Source organism: Castor canadensis, chromosome 3 (assembly GCF_047511655.1).
Source record: "Castor canadensis chromosome 3, mCasCan1.hap1v2, whole genome shotgun sequence".
NCBI classification, from domain to species: Eukaryota; Metazoa; Chordata; class Mammalia; order Rodentia; family Castoridae; genus Castor; species Castor canadensis.
The window spans coordinates 150,142,457-150,161,838 of NC_133388.1; the positions used below are offsets into that span (position 1 = coordinate 150,142,457).

At 32.5% G+C, this 19,382-nt stretch overlaps 1 protein-coding gene across 2 annotated transcripts in view; it reads right to left on the reverse strand.

Moving 5' to 3' along the window:
* The window catches only part of Mmp16 (matrix metallopeptidase 16), a 252,970-nt gene that overhangs the window by 125,398 nt on the left and 108,190 nt on the right, over positions 1-19,382 (reverse strand). For both annotated transcript variants that reach the window (XM_074068801.1, XM_074068802.1), the window contains exons 2-3: positions 10,820-10,968; positions 1,013-1,135 (exon numbers count right to left, since the gene is read on the reverse strand). In XM_074068801.1, coding sequence (XP_073924902.1) covers positions 1,013-1,135; positions 10,820-10,968 — 272 coding nt within the window. The remainder of the gene's footprint in view (positions 1-1,012; positions 1,136-10,819; positions 10,969-19,382) is intronic.

Here is a 19,382-nt window from a genome sequence, read left to right on the forward strand (position 1 = left end):
AGAATGTAAAGCAATACTGAAAAACTGTTCCCAAAATAACCACAGCAAGCTCAATTGACACATTCAATTATATAGACAGGAAACCAAAACATATTGCATTTTAAAATTCAACTTTAGGCTTTCATGAAGGCTTAGTTATGGAAAGAGCCAGAATTACAAAATTCTCTCTTCTTATCATGGAATTGACAGAGATGATTCTTGACCCTTTTTTGAAAGGATCTTCCCCTCCACCCATTCATTGACTTAGCAAGTTCCTTCCCTTCCTATGGGTCTTGACTAAAGGGTCATTTCATTAAGGAGACCTTCCCTAGTTTTCTAAAATGGGTTGGATGGCCTTGGTTTACATTTCTCTTGCATTTTGTTTCTTCCTTTTTCTCAAATTTATATAATTTTTTGACTATTCCATATGACTGTAAATTCCATGAGGTCAAACAAGAGGTCTCTATATTTTATTTATTGTAATGTTCTTAGGGTCTAGCAGTCACATTACCATTCCATACACAATTGTTCAATGGATAAATGAATAAACATGAACATCTCCATTAATAGAAATTGTCACTTTAGAGAGGATTTTGTATCACTGAATACAACACACAAATAAGATGATCCACTTCAACAGTTACCAAAATGATAAAAAAAAATGGTTGTATTGATGTTAAAAGTGAATTAATAGTTTCCAAGACATTTTGTTTAAAAGGAAATTGTTCATATACTTTATTATTTATTTTTCAGACTATGAATACTTGTCAGAGAAAGTATTTGAGAACACTTGTCTCAAAGTCCCTCCGAATAAAGGGATCCATTCAAGAAGATGGAAGATGTAGTTATATGAAAGATACCAATGTCTCCAAATGGACAATTTATTCTTTTTTTTCATTGCAGTTTTAAGTCCCTTGTCATATCATTTTATCACTTCATGCTGACATGTAGTCCATGTTCATAAAATATGAATAATTTCAAAATAAACTGTAGTGAAATGGGAGAAAGAGAAGTTCACCATTGGTTCTTCTACCTGTAAGTGATGTGCTTGTGCTGCCACTTCTGTCCTGTTAATGCATACCGCTTTCGGCGAATGTTAAATTTGGAGCTACCTCTTGTCTGGTCGGGTACACCACACCGAGGTTTCTTCATCCAGCTGAAAAAGAAAACAGTAGTTTTCACTTATTTACCAACAACCCTAAACATTAATTTGCAAAGGAAATAAATTAAGAGGTGAATCTGAGTGATGATGTTGAAAATGGCAAACCATAAGGCACGGAGAAAAATGGCAATTGTCTTGCAATTTGAATCTAAATGCATTTTTAAAGAAAAGATCAAGAATTGATAGTGTACTAATAACATCCTTTGATAAATTTCCTCTCTCTAATTCATTTTGAGCTAACTGTAGACTGAGCATCCTGAATAGAATATACTGTTGATAAGGCATGTAACTTTGTACAAGTCACTAATTCCTAATGTCATTTATAAAATGACACTAAGGTATCATGCAACTTAATATTCAACAATTTTTAAAAATGTATCACATGACTTTAAATCACAGTACTCAGTCAGTTACATGCTGACTTTTCTAGCTTAAATAGCAGTTAATTATTTGTTTATATAACATTTGCATTTCTTAAATTTTGCTTCATAGTTTTGATCATTATTTTGATTTCCCAAGAGGAGCCATTTGCTTTGAATATTAACTAATAATGAAATTCAATTTTTAAAAACATTTGTCTGAGGGTTAGAGTCATGACTCAAATGGCAGAGTGCCTGCCTAGCAAGCATGATGCCCTGAGTTCAAATCCTAGTACCACACATACCCACACACACAATAGGTATTTTCTCTGAGTATGCAGTTTAATATCACAAAAGTATAGTTTAACACTTGTATTTGGGAATGCAATGCTGCTTTCAATTTATTAATTTTAATGTTTATTCATATGTTAAATCTGACTTCTTTCTAAACTATATTATTCAATCATTGCCATGTTTTCTATCTTTGAGTTTTGTCTAAGGAGAAAGATTTTTATGATTTTGAGTAGTTTTCTTTTAGTAGCTTACAGAATGACTTTCTTGTTCATTAGTCCTTTTTAATAATTACAAAGTTAATGATGAATCTTTGTGGGGTTACATGGTTCAGAAAGTACAAATGGAAAGTCGGTTTTTGTCAGGAACTTAACAATTTCTGTACTTTAGGAGTAGAACTGAATGTAGAGGGGACTATCTAAAGATGTCCATATTGTTAAAATGAATTAGATAGGTTACATGTTGCAAGTGTAAATCAGCTAATCTGCTATTATACGCATAATGATAACTTCATGTACCAATGAAATATCTTTTAGTTTGTAAGAAGATGCTACTTTTCCAATAAACATTGTAAGTTTGTTTTCTTTTTTCATTCTTCCCCCAGTAATGTACACATTGCAATTATCACATTTAATAAATCACATCCTAGTTTAAACACATTATAGAGTTATTTCAGAAAGGTACTCTTTCTGTTTATTATAGACTCCAAATCAAGCCAGGCATGGTGGTGCATACCTGTAATCCTAGCTCTCTGGAAACTGAGGCAGGAAGATCATGAGTTAAAGGCCAGTCTGGGCTACAGAGTGAGATTCTTTCTCAAAATAACAAAAATAATTGAAGCATAAAAAACCAAAGCAACAACAAAAAGATTCCCTGTCAAATGAGATGTCTTTTAAATCCTAACTCCTAGGAGAATTGAAATCTCTGGAGTTGAAAATGGAGACCACTTATTTCTAAGGAATACCCCACAGGACATTCCTAAATCTGCTGAATTTGAGAGATAATTCCCTAGACTGTAGAACATATAAGCTAGAGGATCTGCACACTCCCACTACCTTCCACAACTCCTGATATTTAAGAGATATTCAGTGAATAGTCATTGAATATTTGGGTAAACACACTTTGTATTTTTTAAATAACAATGGTACTTTTATTTCGTGGCTTAATATCTGGATACAATTTTTACACACAAATACTAAGAGCTATATTTCTACAGTGATTAAATTGTATATATACATGAGTATTTCATTATCATATTCTTAAAAATTATAATTTTCTCCAGGCAGGTCTTTATCCTTGCTTATATCACTGGAGGTACTGGGAAATTAAGTGATATGCATAAGTATGAGGTATTAATGCATGTACTTAATGTGGGATGTGGCAAACACTAAGGGAAATATTTAAGTGACCTAAGAAGAAAAATAATTTTGAAATGGACATTTGGATAAAAATTAGCAAAATAAAATGAGCTATTATTAAGATAAAATGTATTCAAAGAGGGATACTCTAAAATTACCTTAATATGCAAAAAGTAAAAATGAAGGCAGTAATTTAAAAATTAAATTTATTAATATAAAATTTTATTTTAATTCATGCAAAGACTGGAGTATAAGCTTTCTCACTGAAGTATGTGCATCTTCTGAAGACAAAGTTTTAAGTGATTAATATTGATTCCTGTGTACAAAGGCTGTTAAATTCACCATGTATTTCCTAAGCTTTTCCCCATTTTATAATTTTTTTCTATAGCCCAGCTACTACTTTTTTCATTTACTCATTTCATCCTGATTCATTCATCCTATTACATTTTTTGAGCTTTTACAATACGCAATGAGATTTGATAGTATGGATGAAAATAAAACAGTAGCTCCCTCCTTACTAAATTCATGCTTTAAAGGTTAAGATATGCATGATAAATTTACAATAGTCAGACCACCATGTCCTCAGTTTCTATAACTGCAGATTCAACTAAGTGCACATTGAAAATATTTGAAGAAATTACATGTATATAAACATGTACATAGTTTAAAAAAATCATTATTCTCTAAACAACAGAGTATAACAACAATTTCCATAGCAAGTACATCAAAAGAAGTACTATAAGTAAGGTCTGGATGATTAAAAGTATTAACTAGAATGTGTTCAGGCTACATGCAAATATTACACAATTGTATATAAGTGATGTGAGCATCTGTAGATTTTGGTTTCTGCCAGGGTTCTGGAACCAACTCCCTTACGGATAACAAGGGAGGACTGCAGTAAGTACTCTCACATCTCTAGTGAGATATCCTGCTGCTCATCTCTGCATTACGTGTAAAAAATGGAAAATCATGATTTTTTCCCACCCAAACCTACAACAATTCATCTGAGCCTCATCTTGGATGAAAGTCTTAACACTTAATGCCCATGTCAGATATCCAAGTATCACCCTCTACTAATATCATATCTAATGAATCACAATGTTTTCTTTTCTGCCTCCAAAAGTACTCTGTTTTTCTCACTTGCATCACCGTCTCCTTTATCACTCTAATGATAAATTTTCCCAAAGCAAAGATGAGTTCTTTATATAAGAAGACATGAAGTGCCTTCATAGAATCTGGTTAAGGTCTACTTAGGGACAGTGTTTCATGTCTCTCAGCTTTCCAAGATCCACTTAGGTTTCTGCCTTTGTGCAGTGGCTTCTATCTGGAATAACTAGGCCTCTTTTTTTCACCTAAGAGTCCTAACCATTCTTCATATTCAGCTCACATTGGTACTGTTCACTATCATAACACCATAAATACTGTGCATTGTGATTTGTGTGTGTATACCTGTGTTTTCCTGTGAGTGAGGGTAGAGAGCCCCAGATGAGGTCAATGTCCAGTGGAGTCTCCAGTGAGCAATAGGGAACAAATGAACTCAGTCTCTATGTCTTTCTGTACATTACTAATCTCCCCATTATTCTGAGTGTTGCTTGAGGACTTCAAAACCCTTCCAGCTCAGTCTCAAACAAATGGTCATTACATATACACAATGGAGACACATGTATATAAAACCAAATCATGAAGTACATGACTTATGTATAAGAAATAAACATAACAACAGTTATAATCTAACATCAACTAACAATTTAATGCAAGGAGTCCTTAAGGGAGGTGATTGCAAATACTCTAGGATAACTTCATTAATATTCACATCTAACATTTGTATCAAATATCAACTTGGTAAAGCCCATATGTGCCTGCACATAAAACAGGAATTAATACATATAATATATAATATTTTTTAGTGTTTGCTATCAACTAGGAACAGGCAGAATCTAGTTATCATCTTTATTGACATGTACTTTTTTTCAGATCAACCTTTTTGTGACAGTACCCTCAAATGTACTTATTTTTTCAGTGTATTAACACAAAGCTCATGAATGTATGCTTTTAAAATGACAATACAAAGCAAAGATTTGGGGGAGAAAATGTGAACAATGAGAAAAACATTTTGTAATTATCAAGGTGTACAGCTTCAATTTTCATAAGTATAATACTGATTTACAATATTGATTTAATTTTTTAGAACCAGAGCATTTTTTATTACTTTAGGAGGTCATTAATATTTTCATTTAAATTAACTCAACTTAAAAAGAAAAATCTAAAATCTGTGCTCTTGAGAGGAGTGACAATTTGAGAGCAGTGCTCCTGGAACACACAGTAGAGCATGCGCCCTAGGCTAACTCACAAACCCTAGGGCATTAGGCCACTATTTCTTTCTATGCCTCAGTTTCCTCATCTATCAAGGGAAGATGATAGTTTTATCTCCTTTACTGGATTACTCTAAAGATTAATTTAGTCAAATCATGTAAAACACTTAGCCTAACACATAGCAACTACTATTATTATCAACTTAAAATAATTATTTAAGATAATTATTTAAAATTGTTCTGCCTGGAGGGCTTGGAGGAGGTGGATAAAGGGTGTGGGAGGGTGCATATAGTGCAAATACTGTGCACACATGTTTGTAAATGGAAAAATGATACCTGTTGAAACCTTTCCAGGAACTGGGAGTGGGGGAAGGGGATAAAGGAGAATGGCCAAGGGAGTGAATTAAAATATAACACATTTGATATATTGTAAGAACTTTTATACATGCCGTAATATACTCCCACCCAGCACAACAATAAAAAATAAATAAAAATAAAAATGTCAGGAATTAGTAATCTTAGTATTAGTAGTAGAAGCAACTGGAACAGTACCATCATATAAATATCAACTGGTTTCACCTCTCCTTGACCTGCATGGTAACATGCAAAATTTTAAGTTATTTAACCAGGAACTTTCTTGGTACTTTGGTAATAGAGGTAACAAAATTTAAATTTTCTTCTGCTTTATTTAAATAAAGTAGCCACAAGCTCTAAATACGTTTGTAGTATACATGTACAGGTACTTAATATATCATGGGCATTCATGACAAATACTCTCTGCATGACTCCAAGAGGAGCCTCAGAGCTGTGGTCCATGTATTTGGTGTCTGCTCAGCGGGTCTGCCTCTCTGCAAAAGGATGTAATTGAATGGCACTCATCCCTGTCAGCTGAAGTTGTACCACACAATGACTCAGTGCATATGTATGTACCTTTAGCAAGAGGAAAAAAATGACTTCCCAAAACATACTTTGTGCCTTATTAATTATTACTCTAAGAATAATATTCATTATAATAGGTCAGAGTTCCTTTCATCCATCAGACTCTCCAGATTTTAAAGTAAAAGTAATAGTAGTATTTACTGCTTATAGTTGTCTCTGAAATCCTTCTGCTTAAATATCCTTGCTTTACTGCTTCAAATATTCATAGGTTTTGTTTGTATTCATAGAGTTAGATCCAGTAGTCATGAGAAGATTTTTAGAACTAAATTTACTTGGGGCTCAAAATGTTGATGCTGGTGGCTTGTTCTGGTTCAGGCTTCTTTTCTCTATCAGTTCATTAACTGCCTGCTTATATACACATGTGATTCACAAGGCCAGAAGTGCAAGGTGAAAGCACTTGAACACTTTAGTACAGAATAGAAACGTATGAGAACAAAAGGTCAGTGTCTGCTCTGACTAATACTTCCAGTTGCTGGCATGGGAGTCTGAGACTTCTCTTATTCAGCTATCAATCATTGTTTTGGAGCACCAAAATGAGGATAAACCCATCTGATAATACTGCATTGTTCGAATGCCATAAGTATGTTTAGAAATTTTTAAAAACCTTTAATTACTGAAGAACACAACTTTTCTATCTAAAGTAAAAGAGCAGAGAAAGTATTAAGTTGATAATTTAGATAAAAGAATAAAAATCATGAAACATTAAGTAAAAAATGTGGGTCGGTATAGCTAAATAAACACTTCTATTTGCAAACATTTCTACTTGTAGTTCAGATATTACTACAATTTCATAATCTTTTTTTGGTAAAGCTTCTTAGTGTTAAGTTAATTTGAATCAAATAAAATTTCTGGGCATGGTCTGAATAAATTAAGTAAAATTATTCAGATTATCTAACATATTAGAACATATACATGTTTATAAACATATTATATGCACACATTCACACAGACATACCTACTTATATTATAAATACATGTGTAAGGAGTTCAAAAAGAAAGATTAATCACTTTAACAAATAATCTCTCACCAAGCATTCTCCAATACACACCACTGTATACACATAAAACATAAACCAAATTAAAAAATACTTTTAATATTATAAAAATATATCAGACTCATTTTCCTTATTGTCTTGCTATTTTTCTCTCCTTGCTAAAAATTCTTCCATAAAATATTCTATGAATATTATAGATATAATATTCATTAAAGAATTTAAGTAAGCTTGCTTATAAAAATTAGCTAACAATTCATAATTTAAAAGAATCATTGCAGAATTAATGAATTCATCTTTAGTGAAGAATAAGTATCAATTGTTTTTTCTCCAACACCAGTTCTACTTAATACAAAAGCAATGTAATATGTCATTTAAATTAATATCTAAATTTATTGCTTGAACATGGTTAATTCATATAATGTAGGGCTTTCCACAATGTAACTACCACCACCACTTCTAATTACCCAAGAATCATAGATTAAATATACCACATGTCTATCTGTGAAAGGATGACATAATTATTTAATTAAAAGCAACTGATCTTAAAAAGAGTCTAAAATTAGATAAGAGATTATAGCATCTGAAAATGAATAACGAGACCCTTTTAATACTGAGGCATGATTCTAAGTCTATAACTATAGTTCATGTTTTAGGTAAAAAGGTTCAGATAAAATTTATAACTTATTATTTGACTATTTAAGATAATAAAGTACAATTTTGTCCTGGATTATTACTATGTATTCACTTGTGATTATAAAAACACAGATGACTGCCTTAATAGCACGATTATGGGGATTATGTTTCCCTGGATTGCACACTTTGATATGAATAACCTGGGCAGTAATACTTCAGGAGTAGATACTGTAATGGCAGAAACATAGGCAGTAGGCAAATGAAGCCACAGGGTTACTAACTGGAGTACAGGGAGGATAAAGTTCAAGTAGACAGAAGGAGCAGAGGTGCATCCAGGGAGAAATGGAAAATGAGAAGGGTTTAACAAGGCCTTTGTGGCTTCACATAAAAGTAACTGCCAGGTAAGCTCCTTAAAGGGAAAATGACCTGTCAGTTCAAATGACAAAAACCAAAACCTTGAAACTGAAGTAGAGCAAGGTTTTGCTAAAATACACACAAAAGCAAAGAAACAATAAGCAACAAAACTAATTTGGTCTTAAATTAATGGTTTCCTATATAGTTTATCTTTTTCTATAATTCTGTTCCAGAATATAGTATTATACTTAGCTCCCTTTTAAGCACTGATACTATCATTTCTCTGGGTCTGGAATCTGAGCCTGAAAATGACCCATGTTCTTCTCTGCACCTCCATAGTTTTTACATTATCCTGCCAGTCAACAATAAATTGTTCAGACTCTTTTCTGTATGAAGGGTTCAATTAAATCTTACACACATTCCTTTTTTATATTATCTCCTGAAAAAGATCTTTCTCTAGCTGCTTTAGGAACTCAAACTTATTCAATTTGAATACTATCAATGGCCAAATTCACAAAATTGGGAGAAACAGAATGAATATTAAATACATCTTCAGTATTGTGACACTAATCAGGTTAGATATTCAAATAACGTATTTTGTTTCCCAAATCATTTGTATTTTTTAAAACTGCACCATATTTTCCAGGAAAGTGGGCCCAGTCATGGTGGCACAGACTTGATATCCCTGCACTCAGGAAACTAAAGCACAAGCATTTCAAGTTCAAGGTTGAAGCCAGTCTGGACTACCTAGCAAGACCCTGTTTTCTAAAACAAAACAAAAAGCAAAGCGAATCAAGAGCTAAAGTTCTCCATTAGGGAAACAAAACATTTTCCAGCATGGAAGGAAGGAAAATATGATTTAAATGAAATTCTATACTATACTAAGAATCAAAATATAGGACTAGCTGTAGAGTTTCCCTCTTTAACTTAAAACTGTATTTATTGAGAGCAAGCGGTATATTATGGCTTAAAATAAAAGTTTGATATTATACTCTTAACAGAGAATTGCAATGATTAGAGGTCAGCATATCTGAAATATCAAAATTTTATTCTCAATACTGATAAGGTTTCAAATTGTGACAGAAAATGCTATATTTATTATTGATTTTGCTGGTCAAGGTGTGGATCAAAGTTATTATTTATGCTTCTCTAAAAGGAGCTAAAAGAAGTAATGTATTTATTTTTCAAAGTGCTCTAAAGTTGCCTTAATATTTTAAGGACTTGGTTGTGTGCTGGTCTGTCTTAATGACACAGAAATACCATGACTAGAATCATGTTGTAAATATCAGAAGATAACATATAATTTCAGAATTGCATGTTTAAATTAGTTTGACATGTCAAAAGTATGTCTGAGTTCAGACACTCAGGTATTTAAGATTCTAAAAATATGTTATTTCTAGATATACACAGCAGGGCAGTTTCCCTGAGTAAATCTGAAAAGGCCTGGGTTCTGCAGCTACTCAGACTTTGACATTCAATTCCTTTATCAGAGGAAGTGAAGAGAAAAATATATCCTTACCTTCCCTGTTTTGGAGGTGAATGTATGATCATCTATCTAACAAATAGATTCATTTTGGGAATATCAAGGGTTCAAAAAATACAAATGACTTACCTACACTGAAAAAGGTAATTGTTCTTTTGCTGTCCAGATATAACAATGTTGCTTCATAATATACATATCTTACTGTGAGCTTGTGGCTAAATACTTTGTGACTATATATAGCTATGTGCACAACAAAGTTCCTTTGACAAACAGATCATGTCTTTTGACTCTGTACTTGTGTCTTTCACCAAAAAGGGTTAAAGATTGAATCAATAAATGAAGGAATGATTGGTGGGCTAATCAATAAAGAAATAGAATTACTAACAAACTCTTTGTTAGTAAGGAATTGAAAGCAACTTTCCAGTGAAAACCTTTATTTAATTTATCTCATTTGAAGACCAAGTGGAAAGCCAGTAAACTGTCAATAACCTGGGCTGTGACACTGCCCCTCCAAATCAAAATCAGAGAGTCAATTTGTATTGTTTCCCAATTTCAATTGTGCAAATATTTCCATTATGGACAGTTTTATGCTACCAACATGATTATCAAACTTAACAGGGTTGGAAATTGATGTGCGTAATACACACTCACCAGCCAGAGAAACAAGCTCTATCACTCATTGTCACTTTTCTTATGGTGGCTTCAACCATAGATCAACTTTGACTCATTTGTATTTTCCTGTTTTGAAAATGTGTTGTTAAAATCAAGTGAGTAAACTTGACTTTGGACTTTTAATGTATAAAATCTCAGAGGACTGGAGTTAAAAATAGGATAAGTGCTGAACAAAAGTTCTTAAGACAAATTATCCATTGTTGAAGTTCATGTAAAGTTGTTGAGACTACTTAGTTTGGCTCAAGGACCAAACTGGAAAGGAGTATGGATGCCATTACTTACTCAATTGTGTTTCTGTCCACTTTTCCTGTCATGTTAATGCCATAGAACTGCTGCATGGCAGCTAGGGCCGTCTGCATGGTCTCTGCAGAGCGCAGCACTGACATTCTGGGGTCAGTTGGTGGAAGGTAGCCGTATTTTTGTAACCAGACCTGCAATGACAAGTACAGTGTCTTTTAGATTAACTTTACAATTTAATGGTAATACCCTGAAAATTAATTTATGTCTATAATAGTTTGGAAGACATTTTTCATCTATGAGCATGAAAATTATTGAACTACTTTATCTCTTTGTAACATAAATTCTATAGTTTAGATTATTTTAATGTCATTCCAGTAGTTGTGGATCTTTCTAACATATCTACCAACGCTAATTAGAAAAAATCAAGCTTATTTCTTGCAAGTTTATTGTATTTGAAGCAGTGTAGTGAAAAATATTCCATAAAAAACAAATAAGGTCATTCTTCAACCTCCTAAAATGAAGAATATTGGGTTTTTAAATTCATTTATTCACATGTGTATACATTATTTGGGTCATTACTCCCCCCTGTTCCCCTCCCCCACCTATATTCTTCTCCAATAATAAGACCCTATCAAGATATCTTTGCTAGTGGGGACAGTTATTTTGAATATCTAAAAACTACCTTCTGAACAAGTTACCCATGGTTACAGCTGTTATGAAGTTCTTAAATAAATAATATTTATTTATTTAAGTGATTCTTAAGATGAAATTTATGTGATTTCATCATGTGGATGAAAACCTGGTATCTTATTAAATAAGCTTACTTTTCTCTTCAAAGATCTCATTATTTTTATTTCTCTTTTCCTTGTACTAACTTGTTAGTAGAAGCTAAGACTTGTACTAACATCCTAGTCACGATTAGGGCAAGAATTCAAAATCATTTAAGGCTACATTTTAAAAGTAATAAAAGCTCAGGGCATTTGGAAAAAAAAGATATCCACAGGGAGCAGATGCTTTCTAGCTTTGCAACTCTTTGCTCATTTTAAATGTGCAATCACGTTCAGGCCATAGCCTGGCCTGCTGTTCATTACCTCAGTTTTCTCAAGGCTTCTAAGCTTTCTTAAAGTACACTAAGCCACTGTCAAGCTGACAAGGGCCAAGCAACTTCTGAACTATTTAGTTGAAAGCATTTACCAGTATGTGTTTCTCTTGCTACCTGGGTCTATTTATCACAGAAGTGAAGATCCAAGGAAGGCAACTTCTCTAATAAGTGATATTTTCCCTTTAACAAAGTTACAACTGCAACACAGGAGACATACTTTACAATGAAAATATCAAGAAAATTTAAATGTCCTCAAAAGAAACCAATATCAATTATATCAAAGCCTTAAAATAGGAAACACAAAATAGAATCTTCTATGGTATTCCTGTATCTTGACTGCCCTAAAAATGTAATACCACCAGAAAAATCTGTTAAAAATAAAAACATTTATTAAAAACACATTTAAAAGTTGAGCAGGGTACTGCTGTCAAGAAGGCTTACTGGTGAAAGTCAACCTTGTAAACTCATTTACCATATAACAAAAGCATATCAGGTTACTCTTCTCATCTAATCTGGAATGAACATGCTGCCAGGAAAAGCAATATGTTTAGTTACTTAGTTAAAGGTGGTATAGTCTGAAATAGATCTCAAGGTTTTTTCTGAATGAAGGAGGCAGGCAATAATATTTAATATGAAATTGGACAACCATTGTCACTGGATTTCTCAAAATTAGATGATTTTAATAATATACATGTGCCAATATTCTTAAACTAAGTAATTTTTCCACAACACTGCATTCATTTCTTACTTGCCTGAGAGCTGACTTGTTGCTAGGTTACTCATGGGTGCTAAGCTACTGACAATTACATTTGTGAAGACAGCAAAGAGAAAAACCATTAATAATAAACCCTATCATTTTATACAAATAGAAGGACTATAAAATATATAAATGTTAAGTACATAATGAAAAACTAGCATGTTCTGTAAAATGCATAGTTGATTTATGCCCTAGCTTTTCAAACAAATGATTTCAAATTATATAAAACATGAATTGTGATTTTTTTCTTCAAGTTTTCTTTTACACTATGTTGTTTATCATGAAAGGCTGTTTTTCTCAATGATTGACAAGTGGGTAATTCTTTTTAGTTGGAAAATAACAGGAAAGCTATGAGATCTTCCATTTTTGGTCAAAGTTTGTTTCCTGGATGACAAATGATTTTGTCATAGAGGAAGTAAATTTTTATAAAATTACAAACATAAAACCACCTTAGAAAAACATACATCTACTAAGCAATGAAAGTAGATATAACCTCTTACTCATCTTTTAAAATCCAAAGTTAATAAGATGATATACAGTTGATATACAGTCTTGATATCTTTTTCACTATTCATTAAACTGCATTTATAGATGCATATTTGTGTGTGTATGCACACATAGGTATCTATCTATCTATCTATCTATCTATCTATCTATCTATCTATATATATATATCACAGAACAGGTTTTGCTATAGACAGACATCCTAATATGTTGTTACTTGAAATATACTCCCATTTTCAAACTACTGCCTCTCCTAGATGATTGGGAATACTAAATTTGTCCTAAGAGTGTATCTTGACATCTTTTCAATGTTCTCAGATGCACACTAAGGACAGTTAAGGAGTAAGTTCATATGTGCATTTGGGGAAAATGATATCTAATTTGAAGAGCCAATGTGAGGAATAAGTTAAAATATGTGAGGCTCCCAGCATAATTCTTCCACAGTAATGAATGTTATTTAATTCTTACTAATTGCCCCAGGTTATTTACATTGCTTCTGTTCAAGTTAAGATTGGTCCTTGAAATGGGACAAGATTGAAAATACATGTAAGATTTAAATAGTTGTAGTTGTGCAGTTGTGTGGAAAACAAACAACGAAAGATAAAGATTCACAGTTCTTGAAAATTTCCCTCACTTCAGAACAAACAAGAAGAATAGAAAACATCTGCCAAATTGTTTTTTTGTTGTTGTTATTATTTGTTTTGTTTTGTTTCCTTTGTTTGGTTTTATTAAATGCTCTTGGATTGACAAGGGCATTTAATAGCATGGAAAAAATTTTCAAGGGACAAAAAAGTTTCTTCAAGGAAAAATTTGACTCATTTACTCTCTCAGACTTACTATGTTAATACGGCTAGAACAAAGAACCACAGAACCTCTAAAGCAACGAAAATAATCTAACCTTGAATTACATTCCCTGTGTTACCAACTCATTTAAGTATCTTGCTGTCTTGAAGACAAAACTACTTTTCTGCACTTAATGATTATTCACTTGGAGGAACAACCAGAAATACTGCTGCTTTCTGCAGACCATGAAGATATATAAAGCAATAAAAGGTAAAGACTTAAATATTAAATGTTGTGCCAATAGATATCACAATTACCAGAATGTAGTGTAAATAGGAAGTAGTAGGCACACACAATTTCAGCAAAATCATACATAAAATCATACATAATCATAAATAAAACAAAATCACACATAAAGGTCTTTTCAGTGATATTTAATATACTTGTACCATGAAAACCTACATGAATCAACTTAGTTATCCACACACATATATTATGCAGGATATAGAAACATAGTTATCAACAAAAAGTGTTAGTAGTTTCCATGATTAAATAAGCAATTACTAAGTAAGAATGTATATTATTACTTATTCTTTCAGTCCAGTACCATAATCTAGAGAAATAAAACTTCCTCTAGTCTGAAAATAATTTTATCACTGCCTTAAGGATTCTGCATTCACTTATTCAGGTGAACCACAAATGCAATAAAATTTTTAAAACTTTTCTTCTTACGTGATGTAAGAAGAATGTAAGAGACAACATTTCACAATGATGGCCATGAATATTTGCAAGGTGCTTAGACATCCTTGTAAATAAAATAAAATATCACAGAAGTGATTAAACTACTGAATTTGTTACGATTGGAAGGGCTTTAATTAGATATTACAGAAATCTTTGAAGGGAAATATAAGAAGGCGTGCTTTGGAATTTTATTTAACCTGAAATGTCATTTTACCAGTAAGCAATGCCTATACATACCTTAGCCAGTTATTTTAGGCTAATGTTAAGTAAAATTAATTACTGGCTAGCATGCTATGGCAAATGTGAGTTCCTTGTATCCAGGTCATATGATCCAAAGCATACTCACTCTCAAGTGAAAAGACCAGTGGCGATAAATATATTTTGCAGCACTTATTTAGTACAAACCATTTCCATTTATACTATTATATAAACATTTTTATCATTTTGGGGAATTATTTTTAAAATTGCTAGCCATATCAAACTTTAACATACTAATGAAAATATTTAAATCTATAATGGCTTATACATATCTGATATAATTAATTGAATTTTGTGATACAGTGGAAAGAACACATTTTAATACAAAAGTTCTTCATATTACAAAAAGTAACTTCTTCTTTTCTTCAGTGTGAAACTTCTACATAAATTCATTACATTCAGTTATAAAATAAAACTAACAACTAAAAAGTGATCAGATTCCATCTGCAAAGTCAGCAAAAACTTTAGGATATTTTTCACTGAAATGCAACATGTTCACTAGTTATAAATAATGGGAGGTATGGGGCCTGTGTTTTCTACTCTGAAAAGTGCTAGAAATATGAATTATAATTACCTATTAACAAAAAAAATTAAATGTTTTGGGATTAGTCATTCAGAATTGGTCAAACTGAAAATTCAAAGCACAAGTTAATGATGCATAAGTTAGTCTTTCTCTATATTCAAAACTCTAAGTGGACTCTAAATCACTATCCCACCCTTACCATGAATGAATGGGTGTATAAAATCAGACATATAGAATTAAATATATTTAGAATTTTACCATCTATTAAATGGCTTCTTATACTGGAAATGAAGCAGTAGAAGAAACAAAGGCTACTTCACTAGCCATCTTATCACTCAAGAAGCAACTGTCATTTGGTCAAGAAGACAGGAAAACAGATACCTTATTAGTAAAAGTCATAATGACCATCATGACTATACTTTTTTATGTTAACTTGAAAGTTTTTTTGTGACAGAAACCAAAAATTTAGGATGCAAAGGCTGGGGAGAGTTTTTACACTCTACATAAAAGCGAATGGCACTTTGTACTTAGTAACATTGAAACAAAGTTCCTCAAATAATGGCTGAGCTCCAGTGATAAAATACAGTAGAACCCTTAATTGGAGTTCCATTATGTGCTAGTCATTGTTTTGGAAAGTTACAGAAAAATGTGATCTACTGACTCCTCTTCTACCTTTACAGCTTTTACTTAATCTGCTTAGATTTCCTATGTATATTTAGTGCACACCCCACACACATACACACGCTGAGAAACATCCCTCCCAAAAGCAAAACACAACAATGAACAAAGCAGAACATGTAAATGGTACCACAATCCTCCTATTACTTACATCAAAAAAAAATAATCACCACAAATCTAACTACTTGCAATAGTCACTGACATGATTCTACTCTATACACAATCACCCACAAATCCAGAACAGGAAACACCTCCTCCAAATGTGTGCTGTTTTACACTAACTAAGTGACAAGAAGTGGTGAATAATGTACCATGTGAATTTTTTAAACAGCAAATGCATGGACATGAGTTACGTACTCAGCTTGCCTTTGTGTTCTAGGAGCAGATTCAGTCTCATTAACACCAAAACTGATGAAGTTAAGTTTATTTAGGACTTGCCAAGTGGGTATGAAAAATGTCCCACTGAAATGTAGAAATATTTTATTTAATGCGAACATCCACACAATGCATACATCACATTCAATTATGTAAGTTCCGATATGAAAAATAAGCTACTTTTATTTAACATACATATTGATCCTGTGACCACCTTTGTTCAACCAGACATGCTGAGGGAAAAAGCTGAGTTCTGCAGTGTGGAAGGGTTGACATTGTCATCATCAATAAACAGTTTGAAGAGGAGGGGAATAAGAGAATGGTGTGAATATGATCAAGGTATACAATATGCATAAAATATCACAATGAAAACCATGATTCTGTACAATTAATATACGCTAATGATAAAAGTTAAGTTTTATTTCAGCACATTGTAACATATGCTATTTTGCTGTGCCAGTTTGAGTGGATTTGTGGATTATATTAACTTAAAATTAGAAATTTCATAATCATTTCAAATGTGATGGAGAAATTTCACAATCATTTCAAAAATAAATAAGAAAATTTCTTATACTACATAGGTACTTGCTGGTTATCACATTGAAAAGTACATAAAGGAGTTGTCAAACATAAATGAGTTCATGTATTTTCTTTTACAAAAAGACAAAAGTACGGTGCTTTTCTGCAAAGACAAGCAGCTGCAAGCAGTATGCTACTCAAATAGCTATTTTGAGATAAAGAAGTAAAAAACTTTCAACCTGTCTCATTAAAAGTGATGTGTTAGCAATGCAGGAGAAAGGAATTGCTTTTGAAAAGAAGATATACATGTAAAGTATTTTAAGAATGGATTGTGGAAATGTTCCCATCATACCTAATACTAGGATTACAAAGACATAAAGTCATGACCTATTTAAACTCTCTCATTAGTCTTTAAAATCCAGACAAGAGAATTTTCTACTTGTAAAATATCCTGCTAATGGAATAGTATTAGTGGTTCTTAAGCCCATTTTTTAAAAAATATGAAATTCTGGTTGTATTTTAGGAACAGACAGAAGACAGGGAGATGGTTAATTTACTAGCTGAATTTTATCAAAAACTTCCTATAATTTATGGTAAGATTACAATATAAGATGACTGTAACTAGCTAATGATGCAATTTTTAAGTAGTGTTTATGTATTCTTGTCAGGTGTCTATTTTTGGCTATGGAGCTTTCTGAAATGAAGACTAGAAATAAACTGATCTTGAAGTTAATGAATTTTAAAATGTTAGACATTGTTAAGAAGAATGAAGCATAGCGAGTTACAGAACTCTCAAAAAGATGATTAATGACTTTCTAGTAAAACAGTGTAAATGTAATTTACAAAACTTACTTAAAAATTTAAGTCATCCATAGTCATCTTAATATTTTGAGTGTTTTATAACATACATAATGCTTAGTACATCAGTTCACAAACAAATGAGGGTACATGTCAGAAAGTTGATCCATGGAGATATACAATAAAAAATGTGAAGATCACAGATCTGATGGAAACTCTAATGTTTTTTAAAATGAAGCTACTTCCTTGAATTCTCTCCATTGGGTCATACTGACTTTCCAACAGGGTGAGAATACAGTATAGCTGTAGCCATTGATTAGATTCTGTTCTGACTATGACAATCCCCAAACTCGTTCTTTTCCATCACTCTTCATTGAAGCTATATATATAGATCTATCTATCTATCTATCTATCTATCTGTCTATCTATCTATCTATATCTCCTGTAGAAACAGTCTTTTATAATGACTTCCATGCCATTCATGATATTTTCTCAAACTGTTCCCTGATTATGTTACAATTTCTTCTTTGGTCAAACCAAGTATCAGTCCTGCTCCAACAGGTCTTGATAATAGCACTAGTTACCATACCTTTACTAAACTATGCACAGGTAATTTATGTGCATTATCTTTAATTCTTAAAATAAATCCTTAAATTAACAGCATAATCTGTTTCATAAATGACAGAATAAAACCCTCACTTTACATCACAAAAGGGCACCAAGCTATGATAGCATACATTCTTGGTATAACACCAACTCTTATTTCCAAGGGGTTCTCTAATGGCCAGTGCAAGATAGACTTGCATAGTCTAATTTGCCAACCCAATTAATATTTCTATTTCTATGCTAGAGTACTTATGGTCATTTTGGTATTAGTGTTTTAAAAAACCACTGACACCCTCTCTACAAGAGTCATACATTCTTCTCACTTTATTCTTTGACAGCACTTTCATATTATAGTCTTATTTCTTTGCTCAACAGTATCTATATATTTTTTTGTTAGCTTTCCTAAGTTTAAAAAATTAATCCCTAAATCTTGTCTATGCTCTGGTGACACACCAATTTAACTCTGACCTCACCCAAATGTCCTACAATTTAAACAAAAACGTAAAAGTGGCCTCCAATGTCTCACACGTTAAAGGCTTAGTGTGTGATATTATTGAGAGGTGGTGAAACTTTTGAAAAGCTGGGCCTCTTAGGAGGCTTTCTGATAATCTGGTGCATGGCCTTAGGGAATATTGGAACCTGAGCACCTTCTTCTTCCTCTCTTTCACATACAGGCCATGGCCACTAGATGAAGTGGCTTTACTCTACATGCATTGCCGTACTACTGGCCACAAAGTCATGGAGCCAATTATCAAAGACTGAAACCTTCAAAACTGTGAGCCCAAATAAATCTTTTCCCTTTATATAAATTGATTATGTCGGGTATTTGTTACGTTAAAAAAGGCTGACTACCACAGGAGTCACCTTCATTTCTCTTTTTATCCCATCATGTATTTCCAGGCCATCGTTGTGTCTTAACTCCAATTTTATTGAGAATAGGAACTTCTGCCAGGGAAAGCCC